The 21,685-nt window shown below is 33.7% G+C and overlaps 2 protein-coding genes across 3 annotated transcripts in view; one reads left to right on the forward strand and one right to left on the reverse strand.

The window, feature by feature from the left end:
• The window catches only part of LOC130645434 (dnaJ homolog subfamily B member 13-like), a 41,002-nt gene extending 29,448 nt beyond the window's left edge, over positions 1-11,554 (reverse strand). Inside the window, exon 1 of the mRNA XM_057451420.1 lies at positions 11,532-11,554. The gene's annotated coding sequence lies outside the window, so the exon portion shown is untranslated. The remainder of the gene's footprint in view (positions 1-11,531) is intronic.
• LOC130645426 (afadin-like) lies at positions 2,346-20,821 on the forward strand. Of its 2 annotated transcripts, none has more exons than XM_057451413.1 (20): positions 2,346-2,607; positions 5,575-5,767; positions 7,537-8,821; positions 9,140-9,281; positions 9,551-9,877; positions 9,976-10,121; positions 10,256-10,488; positions 11,126-11,427; positions 11,758-11,902; positions 12,650-12,847; positions 13,724-13,798; positions 14,034-14,059; positions 14,246-14,326; positions 14,683-14,748; positions 15,104-15,177; positions 15,673-16,279; positions 16,679-17,524; positions 18,051-18,194; positions 18,496-18,791; positions 19,220-20,821. In XM_057451413.1, the coding sequence occupies exons 1-20, from the start codon at positions 2,488-2,490 to the stop codon at positions 19,743-19,745; spliced, it is 5,832 nt and encodes a 1,943-aa protein (XP_057307396.1). In that variant the 5' UTR covers positions 2,346-2,487; the 3' UTR covers positions 19,746-20,821. The 2 variants fall into 2 exon arrangements, with proteins under 2 accessions (XP_057307396.1, XP_057307397.1); XM_057451414.1 differs by having other exon boundaries at positions 18,051-18,089.
• The last annotated feature ends 864 nt before the right edge of the window (positions 20,822-21,685 follow it).

Consider the following 21,685-nt stretch of genomic DNA (forward strand, 5'->3'; position numbering starts at 1 on the left):
CCAGCACAAAGTTAACGAAGAATGATGCAACCTTACGCAACACCGGAAAAGTATCAGCATTCATGAACTTGACACAGTGACCTCTGATAGTATAAGAATTGTCGTGTCATTTTTACTATATCTCTTGACTACAATAAAACCTTCTCTACTCTTCATGAATGCCTTCAAATTCAATGTTTTTTTGCATCAGTAATTGCAAAGATCTGAAATGTTTTGTTTTTTTAGGCATCCCTGTGACTATTTATAGTGAAAAAAGCATAAAAAGCGTTGCGAAAAGGTTGGAAATTACTCTTTGTACTTTGTCAGTAATGATAAATTATACCATTTGCTGCGTGATGGTATCGGATATTAATGAATCATTTTTAGTTTCATTGGTTGATCTCTACCGATTAAGCTATATTTAAAGTGCCTGTCATTTGCTAATTATGCTTGTGATGATTCACAACTTTTATGACGATGGGAAATACAAACGCTGTTGACGCGCTATGTTTATCTCCAAGCAGTCGGTGATAATTCACTCAGTTGGCTTTTACACTCAAATAATTCTATTTCGCTCATAGGACAGTGTTTTCATGCAATGACAGTAATTGTTGTTAAAAAACGTGACAATTAATAATAATACGTGTGACTGACTTGAGAATTCAAAGTCTAATTTATTATAAGTGTGATTTTAAACGCTGCATTAGTCGCCCAACATACCAATTATCCCACCTCGACTTCTTTCTTTACGCAATAAAACCTACCGCAAACCAATTATCCCCCACATCATGTCATTTACCCACCAAAACCTGTAAGTCAGCTTTTTTAGATTTTTCAAAGCTGAAAGAAAATTTTAATCAATCGTTTTATTAACACAAAAACAGGATGTGTGTGCATATCAAAGAATAGGCAAAAACATTTTGGAAGGGACAACGAGGTCAAATGCGATGTTCTGTACTTTCATTGTGAATTTTATGCAATAAAATTTATAACATCGAGGCAATTATCATTTTCACGTTTTTTAATAAGCAACTTGAGTCTCCACAAAAATCCAGAAAAAACTTAATGCTCGTTTTTTTAATTGATTTTTCCCGCTAAAAGCCCAAAAAGCAGTCAATGAAAGTTAAAAATACTTCTTTAAACAAATATTATTACATCCGTTACATATGTTTTTGTGTTGATAAAATCACGACTGCATGGCTCGAAAGTATCCAAAAAACTGGCCCAGATCACGTGAATAAGTCAAATTTCATAGAGACAACCAGCGCAAAAGACTCGCCCAATTTTTGAGCTATTATGTCGGGCTCTTATTCGGACTGTAAGTTTTTATTTAGTCATTAGGCGCTTAATTGTGAATATAATGTACACGTTTCTTACCTCTACTCTACTTAATGTTTGTCATGGTTTACTTCAATCTCGTCCCCAAGACAATTTGCTTCTCAACGGCGGCGCACTTTCTAATAGTTCTAGCGACGTTAAAAGGTGCTAGGGTCGAGCTTGTGTTTACCTACGTGACTTACCTGCGCTCAATGTGACATTTTTAAACGTTGGGAAGACACTTGTTGTTGTAAACAATTAATCCACTGGGTTTTTGACAGATTATATAACTGTACCAGAAATCCCCAGGCCGGGATGTGCAACATAGTCTATCTGCACTTAAGCGCCCGACACGTTCATGTTTGGTGGCGCTTTAGCTTAGTGGTTATAGCCCTCGCAACTTGTGCGCGAGACCAGGGTTCGCTTCCACTTGGACGGCGATTCGAAGTGGGTGAGTGAATGTTACCATAGCCCCGGGTTAACCTAAGCCATGTGAGGGAAATTGGGGAGATAGTACACTGTATGCGTCGTTAAAGGAGATTTTCACGAAGCGAATTGAACAGCGAATTGTATATGAGCATGCGCAGTTTTGTTTGTTATGATTTTGCATCGAAATATTCGCTTTGCTGAAAAGTAGAAACAGTTCCTACTTTTTCGTGGCTAAAGTTTTCGCTGCTAGTCTTAGACCAATCAGAACGCGGTTAACCAATGTAAACAATGAATTTGGCGTCTAATTTATTTTGTCGTGAAAATTAAAAAGCGAATTCGCTATCGAATTCGCCGTTCAATTCGCTTTGTGAAAATCCCCCTTTAGACGTTGCAGGGGAGCTGTCTGTTAGAGCGCGGACCGTATTTGGGTCTGCGGAACTCAAAATGAGTATTAAATAATTTAAGAGTCCCCATCTTAGCCATGCCCGTCTGGAAATAATAGACAGGGTATATCCCTCTAGTAAACGAAAGTAAACGACCGAGTTGTTTTTTAAAAAAACGTCACGTTTTTCATTTTGTTTTGAATATTTTAGTGTGAAACGCAACTTGGTTGCAACAAGCTCGGGTAGTGTATTCTGGTCAGCGGCATAAACATTCCATCAACAACAGAAAATTGAAGTCAAAATGATCAGTTGTTGTGATTTCAAAATCATTCAAATATACATAATTCATTAGCCCTACAAGCAATATCATACTTTCAAGATGGATCCTGAATTTGAAGCAGCTTTAAAAAAGCCTCAATATTTTAAAGAGTTTGCAGAAGAATGGCATGCAAGCAGAATTGATTTATTTAGACTGACGCTCACAAGCGGCCCAAATGAGGTGTGTCTATCCTTCTGAATAATATTTGTTTTGGTATTCTTGGGCATAATATCATACCCCAAAACTGTTTTCTTTTGTTTTTTATGTTTTCTTTACTTTTTGGTCCTTTTGATAATATTTCTTAACAATTACGAGTTTCTAGCTAGCTAGCTATAGTGAGTTAAAGTTTACCATCCTGGTAATGCAGAATTTTCCAGTCAACATATATTAAAGTACTTCTGCAAGTGGTCAGCTAGATAATTTAAATGACCATCTTCTAATTGTGTATATTCTTGCTAAAATAAAGTCAGTCAGGGAAAAGGAGATAAAGTACCCGGTGGTAAGGCACAATTTTTCTAGCCAACATAAAATATTAGTGCAATGTGCTCAATCAGATATGAAAAAATTTTATCCAAATAAATTAGGTGATCCTACAATTATTATATTTGTTGGATAACCTATAGCTTACACTGTTCATAGTTTCAGCTAACTTAAAATTCTCCTATTGAGAATTTAAAAAGTTAGTAAACTGTTATAAATTAGGAAGTATCTGAGTATTAAGAAAAGTGAAATATTTAGAAAAGAAAAGTTACAATTCCTTTACGGATGTGTGAAGTAGTGTTACTGGCAATAACATACTAAATTTTCATGTCATGGACACTATTTCTTTAGAAAATGAGAAATATTTGAACAAAACTTGTAGCTATTGGTTCACACAAGTAAAGTCAGTCAGGGAAAACCACTAAACACAAAACCCAGCAGACACAGTATATATTTGTCAAAATGGTGCCTTATGAGTAGTACAGGATAGCAAAATCTATCAAGTTGGAAATGAGAGTTTTGAATTTCTATTACTTTTCAATGTATATATCATTCCTTTTAAATATTTTAGGAATCATACATAATGTTCTCAAATATTTTTTTTTTGGATCAATAAATAAAGTTGTTCTGAAAAGATTATTATATATACAAAGCTAAATCAAACTTATTGTTTGATGATTTATTCTGTCAGTCATAGTACATATACCATGATAGCAGGATCCCATGTTTAGTAGTTTTTTAACTAATAGTGACAAATCTCAATTGTACACCATGAAACAGACGATGGAATCGGTGTGTTATTTAAATAGCTAGTTTTTGTGTATTATTTTAGACATTTTTCAAGAGCTTTTGTGCTCATGGCTAGCATTTTTAAGCACAATAAAAACATGTCACCTGTAACCCCAGTATTCTTACCCAACTGAAAAATTAATGGTTAGAATATCCTGTATCCAAGATTTTAACCAGAGTTCAGAACATATTCAATAATTTTTTATTTATACATTCTAAACTTAATCTAAAATTTCAATTTTCAATTAGTGTGCACTGGTATCCACCTGATTTTTATATAGGATTTGTTAGGCGACTCAAAAACCAAATAGTTGTAACTTCTTAATTTTTGTCCTATACTAATACTACAAAATATGCCTAATTTGCTATTTAATATTAGTAACTGGCTGTGTACATCAGCTGTATGCATGGACCTCACTGTGTTTAGCCCATGACAAAACAAACTCAGTTGCTATTTTCGTGCAGTGCATGACGGTTTATAAACCATTGGTCAATGGCTGGGGCAATTTTTTCAAAGTGAGTGTTATAGCCTAAATACAGTAAGCATCTGTTCAACAAAAAGTAAGGCCTTTTTGTATTTGATTAGTTGTTGGCTTGTTGAAATCCCCAGGGAATTTTACTTTCACAGCAAATTAAAAAAATGTTTATTTGTATAACTTCAAGGTTTTGTGTGTGGTTTAGCATGACCCAGTTTTGGCTGTCCTCTCTACAAAGGTTCTCGAAGACAAAATTTTTTGTCAAAAACAAAATTAATAATATGTAAACAATTTTCCAAAACTGAGATTGCCTGGTAGAAAAAAATGTCCAAAAATTAATTGATTATAGATTGTGCATATTTTACATGGCTAGCCTCACAAATATCGAGGAAAATACCCTGTCTTTTATTTTCAGGAGCTACACAGACACAGCATTAATGACATTCACTGTCCCATATTAAATTATCACTAAGGAAATGGAACCCTGATCTTCTGCACAAAGACTTTTACCCAGTAAGATACAGTGCACTATTGAAGATTCAAGAGTAATTAAAAGAAAATAAGTATAATATAAAAAATTTAGAATATTCTTTTAGGTAATGATTTTCATAATTCATCATTCGTATGCATTGCCGGTTAGAAATCCTGTTTTGGTGTTGGGCCAATTTTTGACAATCTTTTTTTGTCAAATCTTCATTACATTTGCATTGATAGCACAAGGATTACTAATGCAAATTTGTGTGATTTAGCACTTGCAGGCTAATTTTTCCAACAAACTACCCAGCTGGATGCAATGGCAAAGGCCTTGGAAGTCATTTGTGTGTTTTAAGTTTTTCTGTGGAGTGCTCCTTAGATTTAACCCAACATCATTAACACCAATTGTTGTGTTTAAGGTGATCAAGATTCAATGATTATGAGACCAAAAGCAAAAAAAAATGAGAAAGTTGAAGTAACAATAAAAAAATCACTACATTTTAAATCAACGCCTCTTTCACTATAAAAACATAATGTACAAGGCTTAACAGGCTCTGACTGATATTTGTTAGCCAATTTATTCAAAATGTGCATTTTTCTAATCATGCTTGAGAAACCAATTTTAGGTATATGTAAGATAATAATGAAGTGATAGTTTATTATTATGATATGTTGTTTAGGTAGTCTGACCTACTAAAGTGAGGGGAAATTGCACACATGAACTATAGTTTCATTTCAAGAATAAGTGTGTCTACATCGACATTTGTGGTCGGTTGTGGTCTGTGCTAACTGCGGATGGGGTCTGTGTTGGCCGTTACATTTTCTTGAATTATTGGCTTCTATATACAAAAACTAAATAAGGTCAAACCCTGATTTGAATTTTATTCTATTTTGTCGCTATGATAAAGGATATCTTTTTATTTTATAGGTCCCAAAGTTTCATGGAGTTATACGTTTTTATTTCCAAGACCAGGGTCAAAAAGCTTCCACTAAATGTCTCAGATTCAACAATGAGCAAACTGTTAGTGATATTATGCCACAATTGATCGAAAAATTTTGTCCAGATATGAAGATGCTGTCAACTCCAAATTATGAACTATTCGAAATACATTCTACTGGAGGTAAAATTTTGTATATATAATATATCTGATTTGTTAAAAGATAGCTTTCAAAAACTGAAGCTTTAGCCTTGATGGTTTTTATAACTTATTAGAGCTAACACTTGAATGATAAAGGAATTGAATAAATAAAGAACTGAATAAGCAAGTTTCCACATCTTCTAAAAATCCAAAATCCACAGGCTTTCTCTTTGTCTTTTTATTTCTGCATTTGTTTAGGCTTTAGGATTGGAATAAATTGTTCCAAATAAGTGACGGTGAACCATCTATAAAAACAAATACCTTTAATAACAAATACCATTTGTTTAGACAGTGTTACTTATTAGCCAGCAAATGTGATTTATGCCTAAAATACGTTTAAAGTTGGTCAATTAATAATTTATGCACTTCACACAATTGTCTTACAGTCAACTCTGTACAAAATTAATTGTGCAGGGTGCATAGTTTTTTAAACACATTTACTGAAAAATCTTTTTGAAAAACTGTGCACCCTGTGAAGCTGGAAAAGCCATCATGTCTCGATTATCTCTTTAGGCCTTATAAAAGTAAGTAAGTCAAAACACACCACGCTACAATAATAACTATGTTTTAATGAGTTATATGCCAAGAAAGTAGATGTATAGTTTTGGCCTTAGAAAAAATGACTTTCCAGATTAAATTAAGAACTTATTGCGATGATACCTTATATTATAACTCCTTTTTGTGAACATTACAATGCAGGTTAAATACAGTATACTGATTAAAGTTGTTTTCACAAAAATATGTTTGTTTCAAACATGAGTCTTTTAGTAAAATGCTGTGTCTTAAGAAGCAATTTACAGTACAGTCCCTTCATGATAAGATTTCGAAAACAAATTAAATTTTAATACCGAAGAAAGAAAAAATCTAAAAATCTAACTTTTGACATTCTTGATAGATCAAAACACTCATTGTGAGAACATTTTGTTTTTGTAATGCCATCTAAAAAGCTTTTCTACCACCGCTCTTCTTTCTTAAATTTTTAAAATGCGACCTAAGGAAGCTTTACTATCGCCGTTCTTTGTTCTTAAATTTTTAAAATGCGATCTAAAAAAGCATTTCCATCACCGTATTTTGTTCTTAAACTTTTGAAACTTGACCTAAAAAAGCATTTCTATCGTCGCTTTTTGTGCTTAAACTTTTAAAATGCAATCTAACGAAGCTTTTTTATCCCTGTTTTTCATTTTTAAAAATTTTTAAAATGCGATCTAAAAAAGCGTTTCTATTGCTGCTTAAAAATATTAATAATATACCATCACAGTGATTTGCACTAGCAAATTTTCTCACCATATTTTGATCTCAAATTGGGAGAAAATGTCCTGTTGAAGCCTACATATAGCAATTAAAGTATTATTTTCAATCACAGTAATAATTTTTTAACCATAGTTCATGTGAAATAAAGAATATCTTTGTTTAAAAATAAATTATAAATTTAAATTGCTTTTGTGATCATTTTTAAGCGCTTTTAAACAATAGCCTGTATGTTGTATATAAGAACAAACGGCTTCGTCACATCTTATTCTTATGGTTTGTGCATAAAAATAAAGATAGAAAACAAAAGTTTATGTCTAAACAAAAGATTGTAGGACTCCCTTAAGTTAGATTTAAGCAGTACTGTACCAGTCACAACAACACTAGTTTCACATACTTTTGTCACCTTTGACTTTGAGAATAAAACTTTCTCTAGAGTATTTTAGGATAATAAAATTATTATTTCATGTGTTGTAGCTTTGTGTAATATGTTTGTTTTATAGATGTTCGAAAATTATCAGCAAATGAAAAACCTCTTCTAGTTCAATTGCTTTGGCATAAGGATGATAGAGAAGGTCGTTTTCTGTTAAAAAGTGCAAATTTAAAAGTTCAAGCAAGAAACTTCTTTGTTCCAGAAGAAGATAGTAGAAAGAAAGAAGAAAGTGTCATTCAACGTTCAGTTTATCGTTTATCAAGAAAATACAGAAAGAAAAGAAAAGAAGAGATGAACCGGAAAAGAAATGCTACCACTGAAAAAGATGCTGCGATGGCACAAGAACTGTTTAGAGATTTACCAGAAAGTACACTAACAAGAACAAAGTCAAATCCAGAAGCAGTCATGAGAAGAAGAAGACACCAAAAATTGGAAAAAAGAATAAAAGAGTTTCAAAATAAAGGTGGACCACAGACAGGAGGCATTTTGAAAATATTCGCTGAGAGCCTTAAGCCAGAAATTCCATACAAAACAATTTTGGCATCTGTAAAAGACAATACTAAGGTTGTTACACAAGCTGCATTGGAAAAATTTTTGCTTCCAAAAGAAGACCCAGAAGAATATTGCATAGTTATGGCTATAATCCCTGCAGGAGTTCCAAACCCAGTTCCAAAAGAACGAATAATACGGCCTTCGGATTGTCCATTAGCCATTCAGAATAGTTGGCCAAAAGAAAATGGTGTAATCACTTTTCACCTTCGTAAAAACGGACTCTTTTCAAAGAAGAATAGTAATAAAAGCAATGAGAAAAACAAATCCACATCTAATCCACCAAACAAGCGTAATAAGAAGGGAGTCCAAAAAGCCAACTCTTCTGACTCGGAAAAAAATAATGAACGGAACAATGATGGCGGCAGTAATGAGCCTCCAGAAGGATTTTCTTGTGGCAATATTGTTGATAGAGATATACTGCCCTATTTCTTAGAGCTTACACCAGAAGGCAAAGAAATTAATTATAAACCTAAAATATATTATATTAGGCCTAATGAAACCATTATTGGAAGCAGTAGAAATCCGAGCCCTGATGTACAATATCTTCAGTTATTTTCGCCTAAAATTCTTGCATCACACTGTTCTATAGTAAATGCACTTGGCACAGTATCTATTGTTCCTCATGGACCCGAGGCAGATGTAAGAGTTTCTGACCAAAGAATATATGATAACACTCTACTGCACTCTGGTGATGTTGTACAATTTGGAGGACTGCATACATTTCGTTTCCACAATCCTAATGATGATCCACCTGAACGTAACAGTATTGGAAGTGATGAAAACCTTTCACCATACAAGTCCAGGTGAGGCTGTTAGTTTCTTATAAAATATTTAAAAATAGTTTCTCTCATTTTAAAAATAGTAAAGTAACCCTATGTAGTTCAAATCTCTTAATCATTCAATGCAAAAAGCAATGTACCTTGGAGTAATTAACTGAAAACAACTTTTGACCTTAAACCACAATTTATAACAACAGTTTTAATGAGAGCCTCGTTGGTAGTAAATAGTATTAGTTGCAAAGTTAACAAAATGTTTCTCTTTTTTGTTGTTGTTGGTACAATGGTGTCTGAAAGTACATTTGCTACGTAAACTTGATTGAAATGACTTGTTGTTTATTGTAGTGTTAGTAGTCCTCCACTATCTCCAGAGCTCATAGAAATGGTTTTGAATGAACAAACTGGAAGTGCAGTTGATGAAGATGGTAATGGTGTTGATGATGAAATGGCTTCAATCAAGCCAGTAAAAGTTATTCATGGATATGGGGTATGTATTTTGGCACACAATGTTTTTTTCTTGCTTTAATGGGAAATACATGCTATGGAAATTAGTCACCCTCATCTTTAAATGTCAAGTTAGTTAGAGTGCTCCATAGTCTTTGAAACAACTCAAAGTACACTTATATCAAAAAGGTATTGGTATGGATAACAAGATTGTAAATAATGAAGGAGAAAATTACAGAAATTAAAGCACTAGTTTTTCTAAAATAATGTCAGTGTGACAGAGTTTTATTGATTTATCAATTCTTCACTTAGAGTCTTGAAGATGTCAGTCAACCGTCAATGAAAGGAAGGCTGAGTCGTCATTCTGTGTCTGACCTATTAGACATGGATAATAATGTTGAGGAGAATCTCCTTCCAGCTGCATTAACATTTTTAAATCATGGCAGAGATGCTTTCTTTGCAGCAATCATTAGTGGGATAAATGTGAACTTTAAACTTGCACCAACATACACTCTCTACCTTGCAGCAAGACATATAATATCTCCTGACTTTCAGCCTGGTCTGAATGAAACTAATCGCATGAAGCTGTTGTCTAGTATAACAAAAGGAATTGCCTCAAGTATTCAACAGACTATTCAGGTTGGTGATATCTCATACTTTCAAATTAAAAGTATAGCTTTTAATGAACAGTTGAACAAATTTAATCAATAGGTTTTCTATTTTCTTATCGTTTGTAGGAAAATGATAGATTAGCGGGTGGTTTAGCTTTCTGGATGGCAAATGCATCAGAGCTTCTTCACTTCTACAGACAAGATAGTACTATTGGGCCGTTGACAAAGAGTGCTCAAGCAATACTTGCTCAGTCAATACAAGAAGCCTTTGCGTAAGTATATTACTCATAAAACAATCACAAAACAAGTACTGGTGTTTGTTTTGATTTGTGGTATCTTATGGAACCTCTAGGAAAACATTTGAAATAAAGTCAAAATATTAACACAAAATTTCTTGGTAATTTAGATTACTTGTAAATGCAATGGAAGAAGAATTATCACTTGCACTTCCTGCTTTTTTTGATCCATCAGAATATGTAGACATACGTTCTGATGAACTAAACGAAATCCTAAATGATGATTTGCTAGAACGTGCTGAGTCGGTGGAGTTATTAAACTGGACAAATGATGGTCCTTTTAGTGTTACTCCCATGGATGCAGATGGTAGACCTCTAAGTAGTGGACAGTGGATCGCACCAGGTATATTTTTGGTTTTCTAGCTAATTTTGGGAACACATTCATCATCAGAAATAAGTTTATTAAAGTCTGAGTGAGTCAGCTTTTAGCAATTAATTCTATTAAAGAAAAATGAATAAAAAAAGTAAAAGAAATTAGCAATATAAAATCAGAAAGGAACAAAAAGTTTGTCGCAATGAAAAGGTATTATTTTCTTCATATATAGTTGTAGAATACTAATTGCCATTGCTTAAAGTATTTTAATTTTATTGGCAAATATTAAAGTTTTAACTTCCAGAATATTTTCATTCTCTTATAATATTTTCCATTGTGCTACAATGTAATTGTTTGTAAGAGTAGTAACAAATAATTGTATTTTTGTAGATGACTTATAATTAAGTTTTTTGTCGAATAATGAAACAAAAGGCTCCCCAGTATTTGTGTTTTATTATAACTTACAATTTGCTCTTTTCAAAATTAAAAAAGTGTTTTATTTATTTTTGTTATTTATGAGGTGAACGCTCCAAGCAGTTAAAACTTTTTAATTTTTGAGGCCCTGAATGACCCCTCTAAAAGTTATAATTTCTATAAGTTACTAGAGTGATTTTTTGGACAGATGTTGTAACTCCATTTTTTAAGTTTTTTGCTTCATTTGTTTTAGGTGCTCGTATTAGACACAATGGATCACCAGTTATGGCTGATATTTTATACATCTTGTCCTCTGCCATGTCTTTGTTAAGACGATGTCGTGTTAATGCAGCTCTAACTATTCAATTATTCTCACAACTGTTTCATTTTATCAACATGTGGACGTTCAATCGTATTGTGTTTGAACCCCAACTTAGATTATGCAGTGAACTGTGGGGTCATTGTTTACGTATGAGATTAAGTTTTATAGAGGCCTGGGCTGAACGACAAGGATTGGAATTAGCAGCTGATTGCCATTTAGCAAGAATAGTTCAGGTAATTTACGTACTTTTTCTTACTAGTTCAGTTGATGCAAGAAAAGATAAGAATGTTAGATATAGTAAGAAAAAAACCCAGGAAAAATGCATGTATGTACAAACCTTTATCTGTATTTGTTCTTCTAATTAGAATCTTCGTTATTTAAAGAAATACATCAGTGTAGTAAAATTAACACAACCTAAATATTTTGTTGCAACTCTGCTTCTGCACCAATTTCACTACTACTTTCCTTTTCTTTTAATTATGTGTCTAATTTTCCTGTTTTTGTTATAAATTGTTTTAATTTGTTATGTAATTAAGCTATGTAATTAATTGATGTTGTTTTAGACTGCCCACCTCTTGGAAGCACCGAAAGATAATGCTGAAGATATATCTAACATTGCAGAGGTGTGTTTTAAGCTAAATTCACTACAGTTGCGGTATTTGTTGGAAAATTATCTACCAGAACCAGATGAGCCTGAAATACCACAAGGTTAGATAGTGTTTGTCAAACTTTATAAATACCTGTTGTTCAGTAAATACTAAAATATGAATAGGACAATGGACAATTTATTACAGTCACAGTATGTATATAATAATACAGAAGTTGTGTCCGTCTTGTGACCACCAAAGTGGATAATCCTATACATTATTTCGATCACCATTTATTTTGATCAGCGTTTCAACTTCCACACATTACAGGCAACAAATAACTAAATTTCGCCAATTTTTTTTTTGCAAAAAACTTTTTTACATTGTCCTTTTGCCTAAGTGGACTTTTCCATGAGCCTTATCGACAAGTCTTCAACTCTTTGTTAAGAGAATACAAATTTCATAGTTCACCCCCACAAATAGATACCCAAACCCAACCCACCATTTAAAACTGATTGATGTTAACATTTGGAGAATTTCGAAACCTTTAAATTTACCCCCTTTTGCCAAATTTTAGACCTTCACCAATGTGGCTTTTTCCATAGTGCACACATGTGGGAATGCGAAACTAGTGTGCATTGTGAATGTTTATGCTTTTTACTGTGTTGACATACAGGTGGTGTAGCTATTTGTTGCGATTTTTCCGTTTAAAAGTGTGATTAAAAACTGAAATGTTAAAAAAAGGACGAATTTGACATCCTTCAAATGTCATAACATCTTGGTATTGTGCACCTTGCATGATGAACAAGCTTTAAATAATGTGTGGTGTAGTACTAATTATTATGTTTTATTTTTTTTGTTCATTTAGAGTTGATTGAACACATTGTCAAAGTAGCAGAAAGCACTTCTGATCAATTAACACACAATGATGGCCGTGATGTCAAATTGGAAGAAGACTTTCAGTTGCAACTCCCTTTCCTTTTGCCAGAAGAAGGTTATTCATCCGATATTATACGTGGTGTACCTGTAGGTTTGCAAGAGTTTTTGGAGCCATTATGTGAAACTGGTGAGTGTGTGTTTAACTAATAAGTAGCATAAAAGTAACCTATTTTACAAAGACAACTTCATACAAACAAAAAGTCCGATGTAGTAGGGGAGTTTTTTATGACTTTAAATATTTCACACAGTGATTGATAAATGTTTTGGAGAATAAAAGGTATTGATAAATGTTTTGGAGAATAAAAGGTATTGTGAATTGTTTTAACGCCTACAGGCTGCACAGAAGCACAGGAATCAATGATACTTTAAGACCTTATTTCTTTATTTTGGGTACTTAGGCTAGGCAGAGAGAGAAGCTAGGTAAATTATCCTTTAACTGCATGGCGATTTTTTTGAAAACTTTATAAAAAATTTAAACTAGCAACCCCTGAAACAACGCTACTTACTTTCCTTTCATTTCCCTGCCACTATGAAGTCAACATTAAGAGTTGGTAAGGTTATTGCAGTGTCTTATTATCGTGTTAATAGAGGTTATATATTTTAATGTGATATGGTCTGGAGTGGTTAATCTTATTACGACCAATTTACCTGGTTCATTTTAATATTCAACAACTTTAATTGCACAATGTATTTGATCTACTATATTGTCTACATATAAATTGATATTCAATTAATTTTGTTAAAAAGTTAATGCAGTAATAATTCTAAATTATATTGTGGTATTGATTCCATGTCAGAACAATTCTATACGAATCAGGATGTATTTTATTTTGAGTTAGAAAAATGCTTTTATAATGGATGGGCTGAAATTATAAAATTATGAAAACAGCTTTCTTTTATCTATTCTGGAGATCTAAGAGAAAGTAGCGTGTGAAATTCAAACGAGCATGTAAGAAATTTTAAAGTTTTTATGTATATATAATTTTTATTTTACTACCTGTAGGGTTGTGTGAATTAACTATTAATCCACTCTCCAGTGGATTATGGACAGTGTATCAAGAACCTTATGAAATCGGAGGTAGTCTTTACATATTTTTTTGCACTTAATTTCGTAAATAACAAAGTTATGGTTCGTACTTATCTGTCAAGTAATTGCACGAGCTGGACTAATCAGTATACCTATAATGGTATATTTTTGTACTTTATTTTGAATATGTTGTGGGATGTATATAAGGTAATTTTTATCAGAATTATAGTGACAAAGATAGGTAACTTCTAAATAATTAATTTAAAAAAAAACAACTTATTTTTAGGTTCTGATGATGGTACAGAAAGCCTAGTAAGTAAAGACTTCGTTTACATAATCAGGGTGTAGGTTTTAAAAATATATTTTGTGGACACTGCAATTTGTAAACATTGATTTGTGGTAATGTTAAGTAAAAAATAATTTTATTCGTGTGTAATACCATCGCTTTTCAGCTCTAATGACATCATAGCGGTTATATCATCCATCTCTTTTTTATAGATGGGAGAAGCTCCACCAATTCAAAGAGTTACCATCAACAAGGGAAAGAGTGGTCTGGGACTCAGCATATGCGCTGCAAAGGTATGTGATAGTTATAAATATTCGTCAATGTCAGCTATGATCTAGTTTACCATGCCAGCTGACAGAGACAATTACAAGTAAATTACTGTGACTAATTTTGTGATGTTATTGAAACGTAATGTAAAACATAAAGAGTTAATAGATGATGACTTGACCCGTCTTGGATTTTATTGCTATGCAAGTTGATGTTGTGGTAGCGAATGATGAAAGACTTCTGTGTACTGTGTCTTTTGATCAATTATAGAATTATCTGCTAATATTTTAAATTATAACTGTTCTTCAAGTGTGTAATTTAGTGTAATGTAATGTAATGTATTGTAAGGGAATGTGTACTAAGAAAGTTGTTTAATTCTTAGGGCGCACAATCGGAATTTAATGGGATTTACATAAAAGCAGTTATAGCAGGAAGTGTTGCTGATCAGGTAAAATTATTTTGCAAACATATCGTTGTTCCATGTCTTTGTTGTTTTATATGTAACTGAAGGTATATGGGTCAGATAGTTAGCATTCAATATTTAATAGCATTTGGGATGATTTTTAAGATTTTGCTTAAATCACAATTTATTACAATTTATAGGGTTATGAACTTTTGATGATAATCGAGACCTAATTCGTCCTTTTGGGGCACTTCGTATTATTTTAACATCATGTTCTTTTTTTGCAAAACGTGCTTATCCAGTTATTTAGGACACTGGTAATAATTTCAAATTAAGCTGATTTTAAGTTAGGAGGTGTATATGAAAGTAAACTATATAAAGCTTCGTTTTCATTTTATAGGATGGTAATCTTGAAGCTGGCGATCAGATCATTAGTGTGAATGAAAGTAGTTTAATTGACGTCACACAGAAACAGTAAGTTGTCACGTATTCTTGATGTTCTAGCAAATTGTCAACTGGGAAAAAGTATTATTGCGTGGAAATAATGAAGCAGAATGAAAAAAAAACATCAAAAACCACGCATTCGTACGTGATCTTTTAAGCATAGCAGTACCGGAACTGAAGAGGCTTTCCTGGGTAAACAATTTTAATGAAGCACCGTTGCTAGCAAATAAAAGTGTGTGGAGAGGGAACAATATGCTCTCTAGCATTCACCCATTGATTGACTACTGCACGTCAGCTATTCAGGATTATGGAAATAAATATTGTCTTCATTTTCCGCCCTCTACTTTATACGCTTCTAAAATATGACAAAAGCTCTTAAATATACAAAAAAACTGATTTGTTTCTAAATGTGAGTAATAAAAATTGAATGGAATTGCGGCATCGAAGTTTTCGTTTTCTTTAATGTTTCAGTAAGAAAACGTCTTAGCCTTGTAGTTATATAATTAACATTAAATTTTTTTCCAGGGCTGCTAGAATAATGGGTAAAAGTGGTCCTATTATTACGTTAGAAGTAATGAAACATGCTGCCTTCCACCATGGCTTAGAAAAACTTGTCGAGAACGATGAGAACATGCCAAATGTTGTTCCGCCACCAAGACCGGAGGAACCTGAGAAAGTACACGTTAATAGTAACAACAGCCAACATTATGACCAAGAGAAGAGATACCATGACCAAAAAAACCTTCGAGAAGTCGTTGACGGTTATCCCGAAGATCAAGCCGTTATATCACATTACAACAAGCCATATCCCGATGAGCACAGTGTGGAGACGTTTAACGAATCAGATTACGACTCAGATGGTAATTTATTGACTCCCGAAGAAAAAGCTACTCGAGCTAAGTTGCGACAAAGACAGTTGGAGTATGAGATGAGGCTAGCAAGGATGGAAGAAGAACGAAAGTTTCAAGAAGAGGAGCTAAAGCTTCAGGAGGAAGAGCGCCGCATGCAAGAGGAAGAATTGTTAAGAAAACAGCAACATGACGAGGAACTGGGGCGACGGAGAAGCGAAGCAGAAGAATGGGCAAGAGCTGAAGAGTTGGAGCTGGAAAGAGAGGCTGAAAAAAGATACGAGGTCTAATGTCTTTTGTTTGCTGTTTTTTTTTATAATAATTTTTATATAATCGTTTTATATAAGTACACACTACCCGACGAAAATAAACAACGCGCATAATTAACTTGTACAACAAAGAAGAAACTTGTGGTTAAAACATTGCACTTACCCTTGTGTATTTACAAATACTTTTTGCGCAGATGCGACTTTCTTTGTACAAACCTTTTCTAATTTAAGAGCATACTGATTGGAGACGTATTTAATAACGCTAGCATTAAATGTCCTTGCTATATTAGGTCGGCACTGATTAGAGTTGTGAAGGTGAAGCTCTTAGCAGGCTCATTAAAACACTTGCAGAATCGCTTAGAGTGTCTGATTTTTAAAGAACGTAGTTGTTAAACTGTAAACACGATTTTGTAGGAAGAAGCAAGACAACGTCGACTGGAAGAAGAAAGAGAAAAAATGCGTCTTGCGAAAGAAAGAGAAAAGGAGCTAGCTGAGGAAAGACGGCGGGAAGAAGAAGGAATCAGAGAGAAAATGCGTCTTGCAGAAGAAAAACGTGCTTGGGAAGAAAAATTGGCTGAAGAAAAGAGACGCCAAGAAGAACAGCTAGAAGTCGAAAGACAGCGGCAAGAAGAAAGAAGAAGAAAAGAAGAACATGAGAGGTTACACAGAATAAAAGCTGAGGAGGCGAAAAGGCGACAAGAAGAAGAGGAAATGAAGAGACACGAAGAAGAACGAATCAGGAAAGAGGAAGAAATGAGAAGAGTTGAAAAAGAGGAAAGGATTAGACAAATGAAGGAAGAACAAGAGAGAAAAAGACGGCAAGATATAGAAGATCAGAAAGCAAGAGAAGTTGAAGAACAGAAACGTAGGGACTACTTTTTAGCTGAACAGCAAAGACGTCAAGAAGAGGAAGAAAAAAAAGCTGAAGAAGCAAGACGAAAAGAAAAGCAAAAACTGATAGAAGAAAGGCGTAAAAAGGAGGAGGAGAGAAAGAAAGAGCAAGAACTTCGTTACCAAAAGAAGGAAACCGAACGACCGAAAAGTTTCCCCGCCGTTAAAAAGGAGCCCGAACGGCTTGATATGCGTGAATTAGATAGAGAAATGGCGAGTATTGATGATGCGTTACGAGAAGCCGAAAAGATTGCGGCAGAGATGGATTTGTTTATGATGGAAGAAGAACAAAAAATTGAAGAGGATGTAAAACAGAAACACAGACGTGAAGAGAAAGAGTGGAGTGCGGTGGATGCTTTCACAAAGAAGGTAAAGAGTTCGTCATCTTAATGCAAAAAAGTTAAAATTCCACCACTGTTATAGAAGACATGCGAATATAGTTTTAAATGGTTCCAGTCCCTGCCGGGTTTTATTTTACACACCTGTCAAAGCCTATAAAGGGGAATTATTCTTCACTTTTTTTTAAATGCGCATAATATGTTAAATAAATTTTATTTTGCTGTCAGAAACTTTAAACAGAATGTGAAAATTCGCTCCAGAACTAAAGTGATTGCATTTTAAGGAGATGTGATATTTTAAGACAAATTTCAAACTTCTGATTTATTGCTGCTATTTTATTTCTTTCATGACGTAAAGCAAGTTTGATTCAATTTGGAAATGCCTATCAAAAGCTTCAAAAGCTATAGCGGAATCCGCCCTCCCCCTTCTCCCATCATAATAGTTTTAAAAATCGCAGACTGAATAGGTGGCTCATCGTGGTAATTTTTAACTTTGACATTTTTAGCAACAAAATATGGAATACTTTCACTATAGTATATTTTTTCTTTGTTTTTAGGATATCAACCATAACAACACACCAGCTAAACCACAAAAGGTATACAGAGTTGAAACCAAAAATGTTATTAAGAGATATTCGTCGCGAGAAAATTTGTTAGAAACTGATTTAGATAGCACAGACTTTCTTCCTCCTCCTCCTGAGGTAACGCTTTTACTATCCTTTCAGAAAAAAATAAGATTTTATCTTGCAGACTTCATTTAGTTTTTTGTCAATAAAGGATTGAAATAATTAGTTTTCGCTCCCCAAGGCTGGATTGGTTTAAAGACTAAAAAACCTGGAAATATGTTTCAACTTAGGGTTAGAAATATTTCTTAGGTCTTTTATTTTACGATTTTTTTTCCATTGTTTTTTGCGCTCTTATGAGAAAGATAAGCTAAGTATTGTTTTGAGTTTGTCTTTGTATTCTTTCATCCAAACCTTAAACCTCCTTGCTTCATTTTAGAATCTTCTTTCTGATAAAGATACGTATTCAAATGTACGAACAAGTAAATATGAGACGAACATTGACTCGTCGAGTGATGAAGAAGAAACTTATAATTCTTACAACAGACCTAATGAGGCTATGTCTGAACAACAGCGGTGGATAAAAGAACAGAAAGAAAAACGCGAGAGACAGAAACAAGAACAAGACCGTCTACGTCAAGATCGAATCAAAAAACAAGAGCAGGAGAAAGAAAAGAGGATGTATGAACTCGAGATGAAGAAAGAACAGGAGGCCAGAGAAATGAACGAATACTTGTGAGTTTCTTTTACTAGTTAGTTTGTCTCGATAGCCTGTTGTTTAAAAAATGAGTTAGTAACTAAGTTGTATATAATCTCTATTACGACATGTTCTTTATCGATTAACAAACAGCTTCGAAGTTTTCTAAAATACTTTATTTTTTGTACTGAAAGAGAACTACTTTGTTCATCACTAACATACTGTCTAGCAGTAAGCGGGATTCGATCCGCGGTCCCCATAACTGGGAACCGCAGACGAACCCACTACACTACGTGCGGCAATATGTTAGTGATGAACTCAGATAGTTTATCCGGATGGTGTGTATACATAGATGAATATTTATCATAGCACATCCGTATTTCATTCATGAAATACGGATGTGCTATGATAAATATTCACCTATGTATACTTTATTTTTTATTGATGATTTTACTTTTACTTTCAGACGTTCAAAGCAAGAGCGCGAAAGAAAAGAGCGCGAAATAGAGAACCAAAGACAACCACCGCCTGTTGTGAAACCAAGAAATTTCAAACTAAAAAACCAAATCAACTTTGGTATGAGTGATTCTGTGCGAGGTGAATACAAATCAAAAGCGGAACAGGACTTTGATAGACGACGTTCAGAAATAGATAATCTTCCGTATGTTAGAAATTCAGTTACTAATTATTCATCAGACGAAGATGCACCCCCACGCCCACCGCCTCCCAAGAATATACCTGCTAGTCCACTAACGCCTCCTACACAACAACCAAATAAATTTAAATACTCGTCGACCAATGGTTACCAAAATAACAGATCTCCACCACGAAGCAATGAGATATCCAGCGATAGCGGTCTCTTCAACCACTCTGGTCACACTGCTTTTAATAAACGTACTCCGGAACCTGCAGTTGTAAATCAGGGTGTTGGTGAACCCGAAGTTCTTGATTTTAGGGCGAAGATGAAATTGTTTGGTAGTTTCCAAAGCTGAAATGAAGTTAATTACGAGATAATTATAACGAGAAATCTATATGTTCGTCTGCGCAGATATTATTTATTGTACAATATTATATATTTATTGTCTTAAAATAGAACGAAAAACTAACCAACTACAAGTATATGGTAACCTCATATCAAAGATGTACCTTGTATTTGATGCATTTCTTGTTAAACTCATATTTTTAATTGGCGGTGGAAAATATTTGTCGCTGGTAATTGGGCAAAAGTCTTCGTCATCATCGTCATCATAAAATTATCGAAATCAACAAATTCTAAATTGACATTTTGTTTTGCTTAACAACCGAGAGAAAGATTTTTAGATATTTTTTAGATACCTCTTCGTGGTCGTTTTTCGCATAAGTAAGTTTTGGATAATTTATAGGCTATGTATGTTGCTAGAGGCTTTGTAGTGAGCCTCCTCCAGCTTAGACAATGCCCTTTATAAATTTATCGACCCTAAGACTAAGAAATTATTCCACCTTTATCTTTAAAGAGGAAAATTGATAATTCTTTGCAGATAACTTGACAATTTTGTGGATAGTGTAATTGTAATTAAATATGAATTTTTAATCATTTTATGAAAGTAGTATATGAATTGTGTCGAATTTCATAGTATTTTTTGATTGACTACTTAATTTTACTTTCATTTTTTTTCTACAGCAATTTATTTATTAATTATCACAACTTTTATTTCTCGCTGTGTCTGTCGTGTAGGTCGTGTATGTTAATGGATACCTCTCATTGTGGAGGTCGGTTTGGTGAAAGATTTTTTCGTAGTGACATGGTAATTTTAGCGTCTTTTTTTTACATAAAACAAGCTAGAAAATCATGATTTTAAAGTTAAAACAATTCAGTCGATATATACATGACGTGACTACACGCTGCTTTCAATCATTGTGGTTAATTCTGAGAAGCGTAAACATATTTTTCGCCATATTGTGTGTTTAACGTGGTTGTTTTTCCCTCATGCGATACCAAACCTCACTTCAGCATGTGGAAAGTGTAATGTATGTATATATTATCTGTTAGTGATATTATCAATCCTGAAAAAGATAAGCTTTTATACTATCATCACTGTTGTCAATGACTTCCGCCAGCTGAAGAACCCAGTGCTTTAAGATAGCCATACAGGAAAGGGAAGAACTTAATTGGGACCCCGCTGTCAAACTTAAAATCAGATCTGCAAATTCTATACAAATATTGAGTCGCAAAATTATTGTAAACATTTCTAGCCAGCTCCGAGAAAATGTAAAAAATTCTTTTGTTTGTCCAGCGTGTAACCTAACTATTCGTACGGTGTGCTAATTATGTTCTCTCTCTTCCGTGGAGTATATTCTTTATTATATTTTAAGCACGTGATGCGTGAAGTTGCGTTAGGGATGATACTACAACACTAAATCATACTCGCTTTTTATGAAAACTTCCATTTGAAGAGTACGGGATTTTAGCAAAACTAGTGAATATAATTCATTATCAGTTCAAGGGAATGATTTATGACGCAACACAAAAATATCAGCTCAGGGGGAGCGCTAGATGTAAACGAGGATAATGGACGATAACGATAAACACATGTCTTATGAATATCACATTGGCGACGAGAAAAAGGATTAATAATTTGTTTAAATAAAGTTTAAAAAAAAACCAAAAAAGAAGAGTATAGTTGCTATGGCTGTTGCCTTAACGATACCAAGTTTTCCAAAGTTCGATCTGGATGATTCCAATACTATCTTCACGAGATGGGAGAAGTACAGAAAGAGGTTTCTAAACTTATCGTTTCCTTAACGTCAACGATGAAAAGCAAAAGTTAGCTTTATTCTTCAACTCAATTGGCGAAGAAGCTTACAATATCTATGACAATTTACTAATAACCGGAACGGAACAAACATACGATACTGCAGTTGCGTTACTCGATAGACATTTTAACCCCAAGAA

This window comes from Hydractinia symbiolongicarpus, chromosome 5 (genome assembly GCF_029227915.1).
Source record: "Hydractinia symbiolongicarpus strain clone_291-10 chromosome 5, HSymV2.1, whole genome shotgun sequence".
In the NCBI taxonomy this organism is placed as follows: Eukaryota; Metazoa; Cnidaria; class Hydrozoa; order Anthoathecata; family Hydractiniidae; genus Hydractinia; species Hydractinia symbiolongicarpus.

Bases quoted from the DNA above. Each gene is read 5' to 3' on its own strand.
- LOC130645426 (XM_057451413.1), top strand. From the start codon at position 2,488: ATGGATCCTGAATTTGAAGCAGCTTTAAAAAAGCCTCAATATTTTAAA. The intron at 10,122-10,255 runs GTAAGTATATTA...TTGGTAATTTAG, and splicing joins TCAATACAAGAAGCCTTTGC to ATTACTTGTAAATGCAATGG. The intron at 11,428-11,757 runs GTAATTTACGTA...ATGTTGTTTTAG, and splicing joins ATTTAGCAAGAATAGTTCAG to ACTGCCCACCTCTTGGAAGC.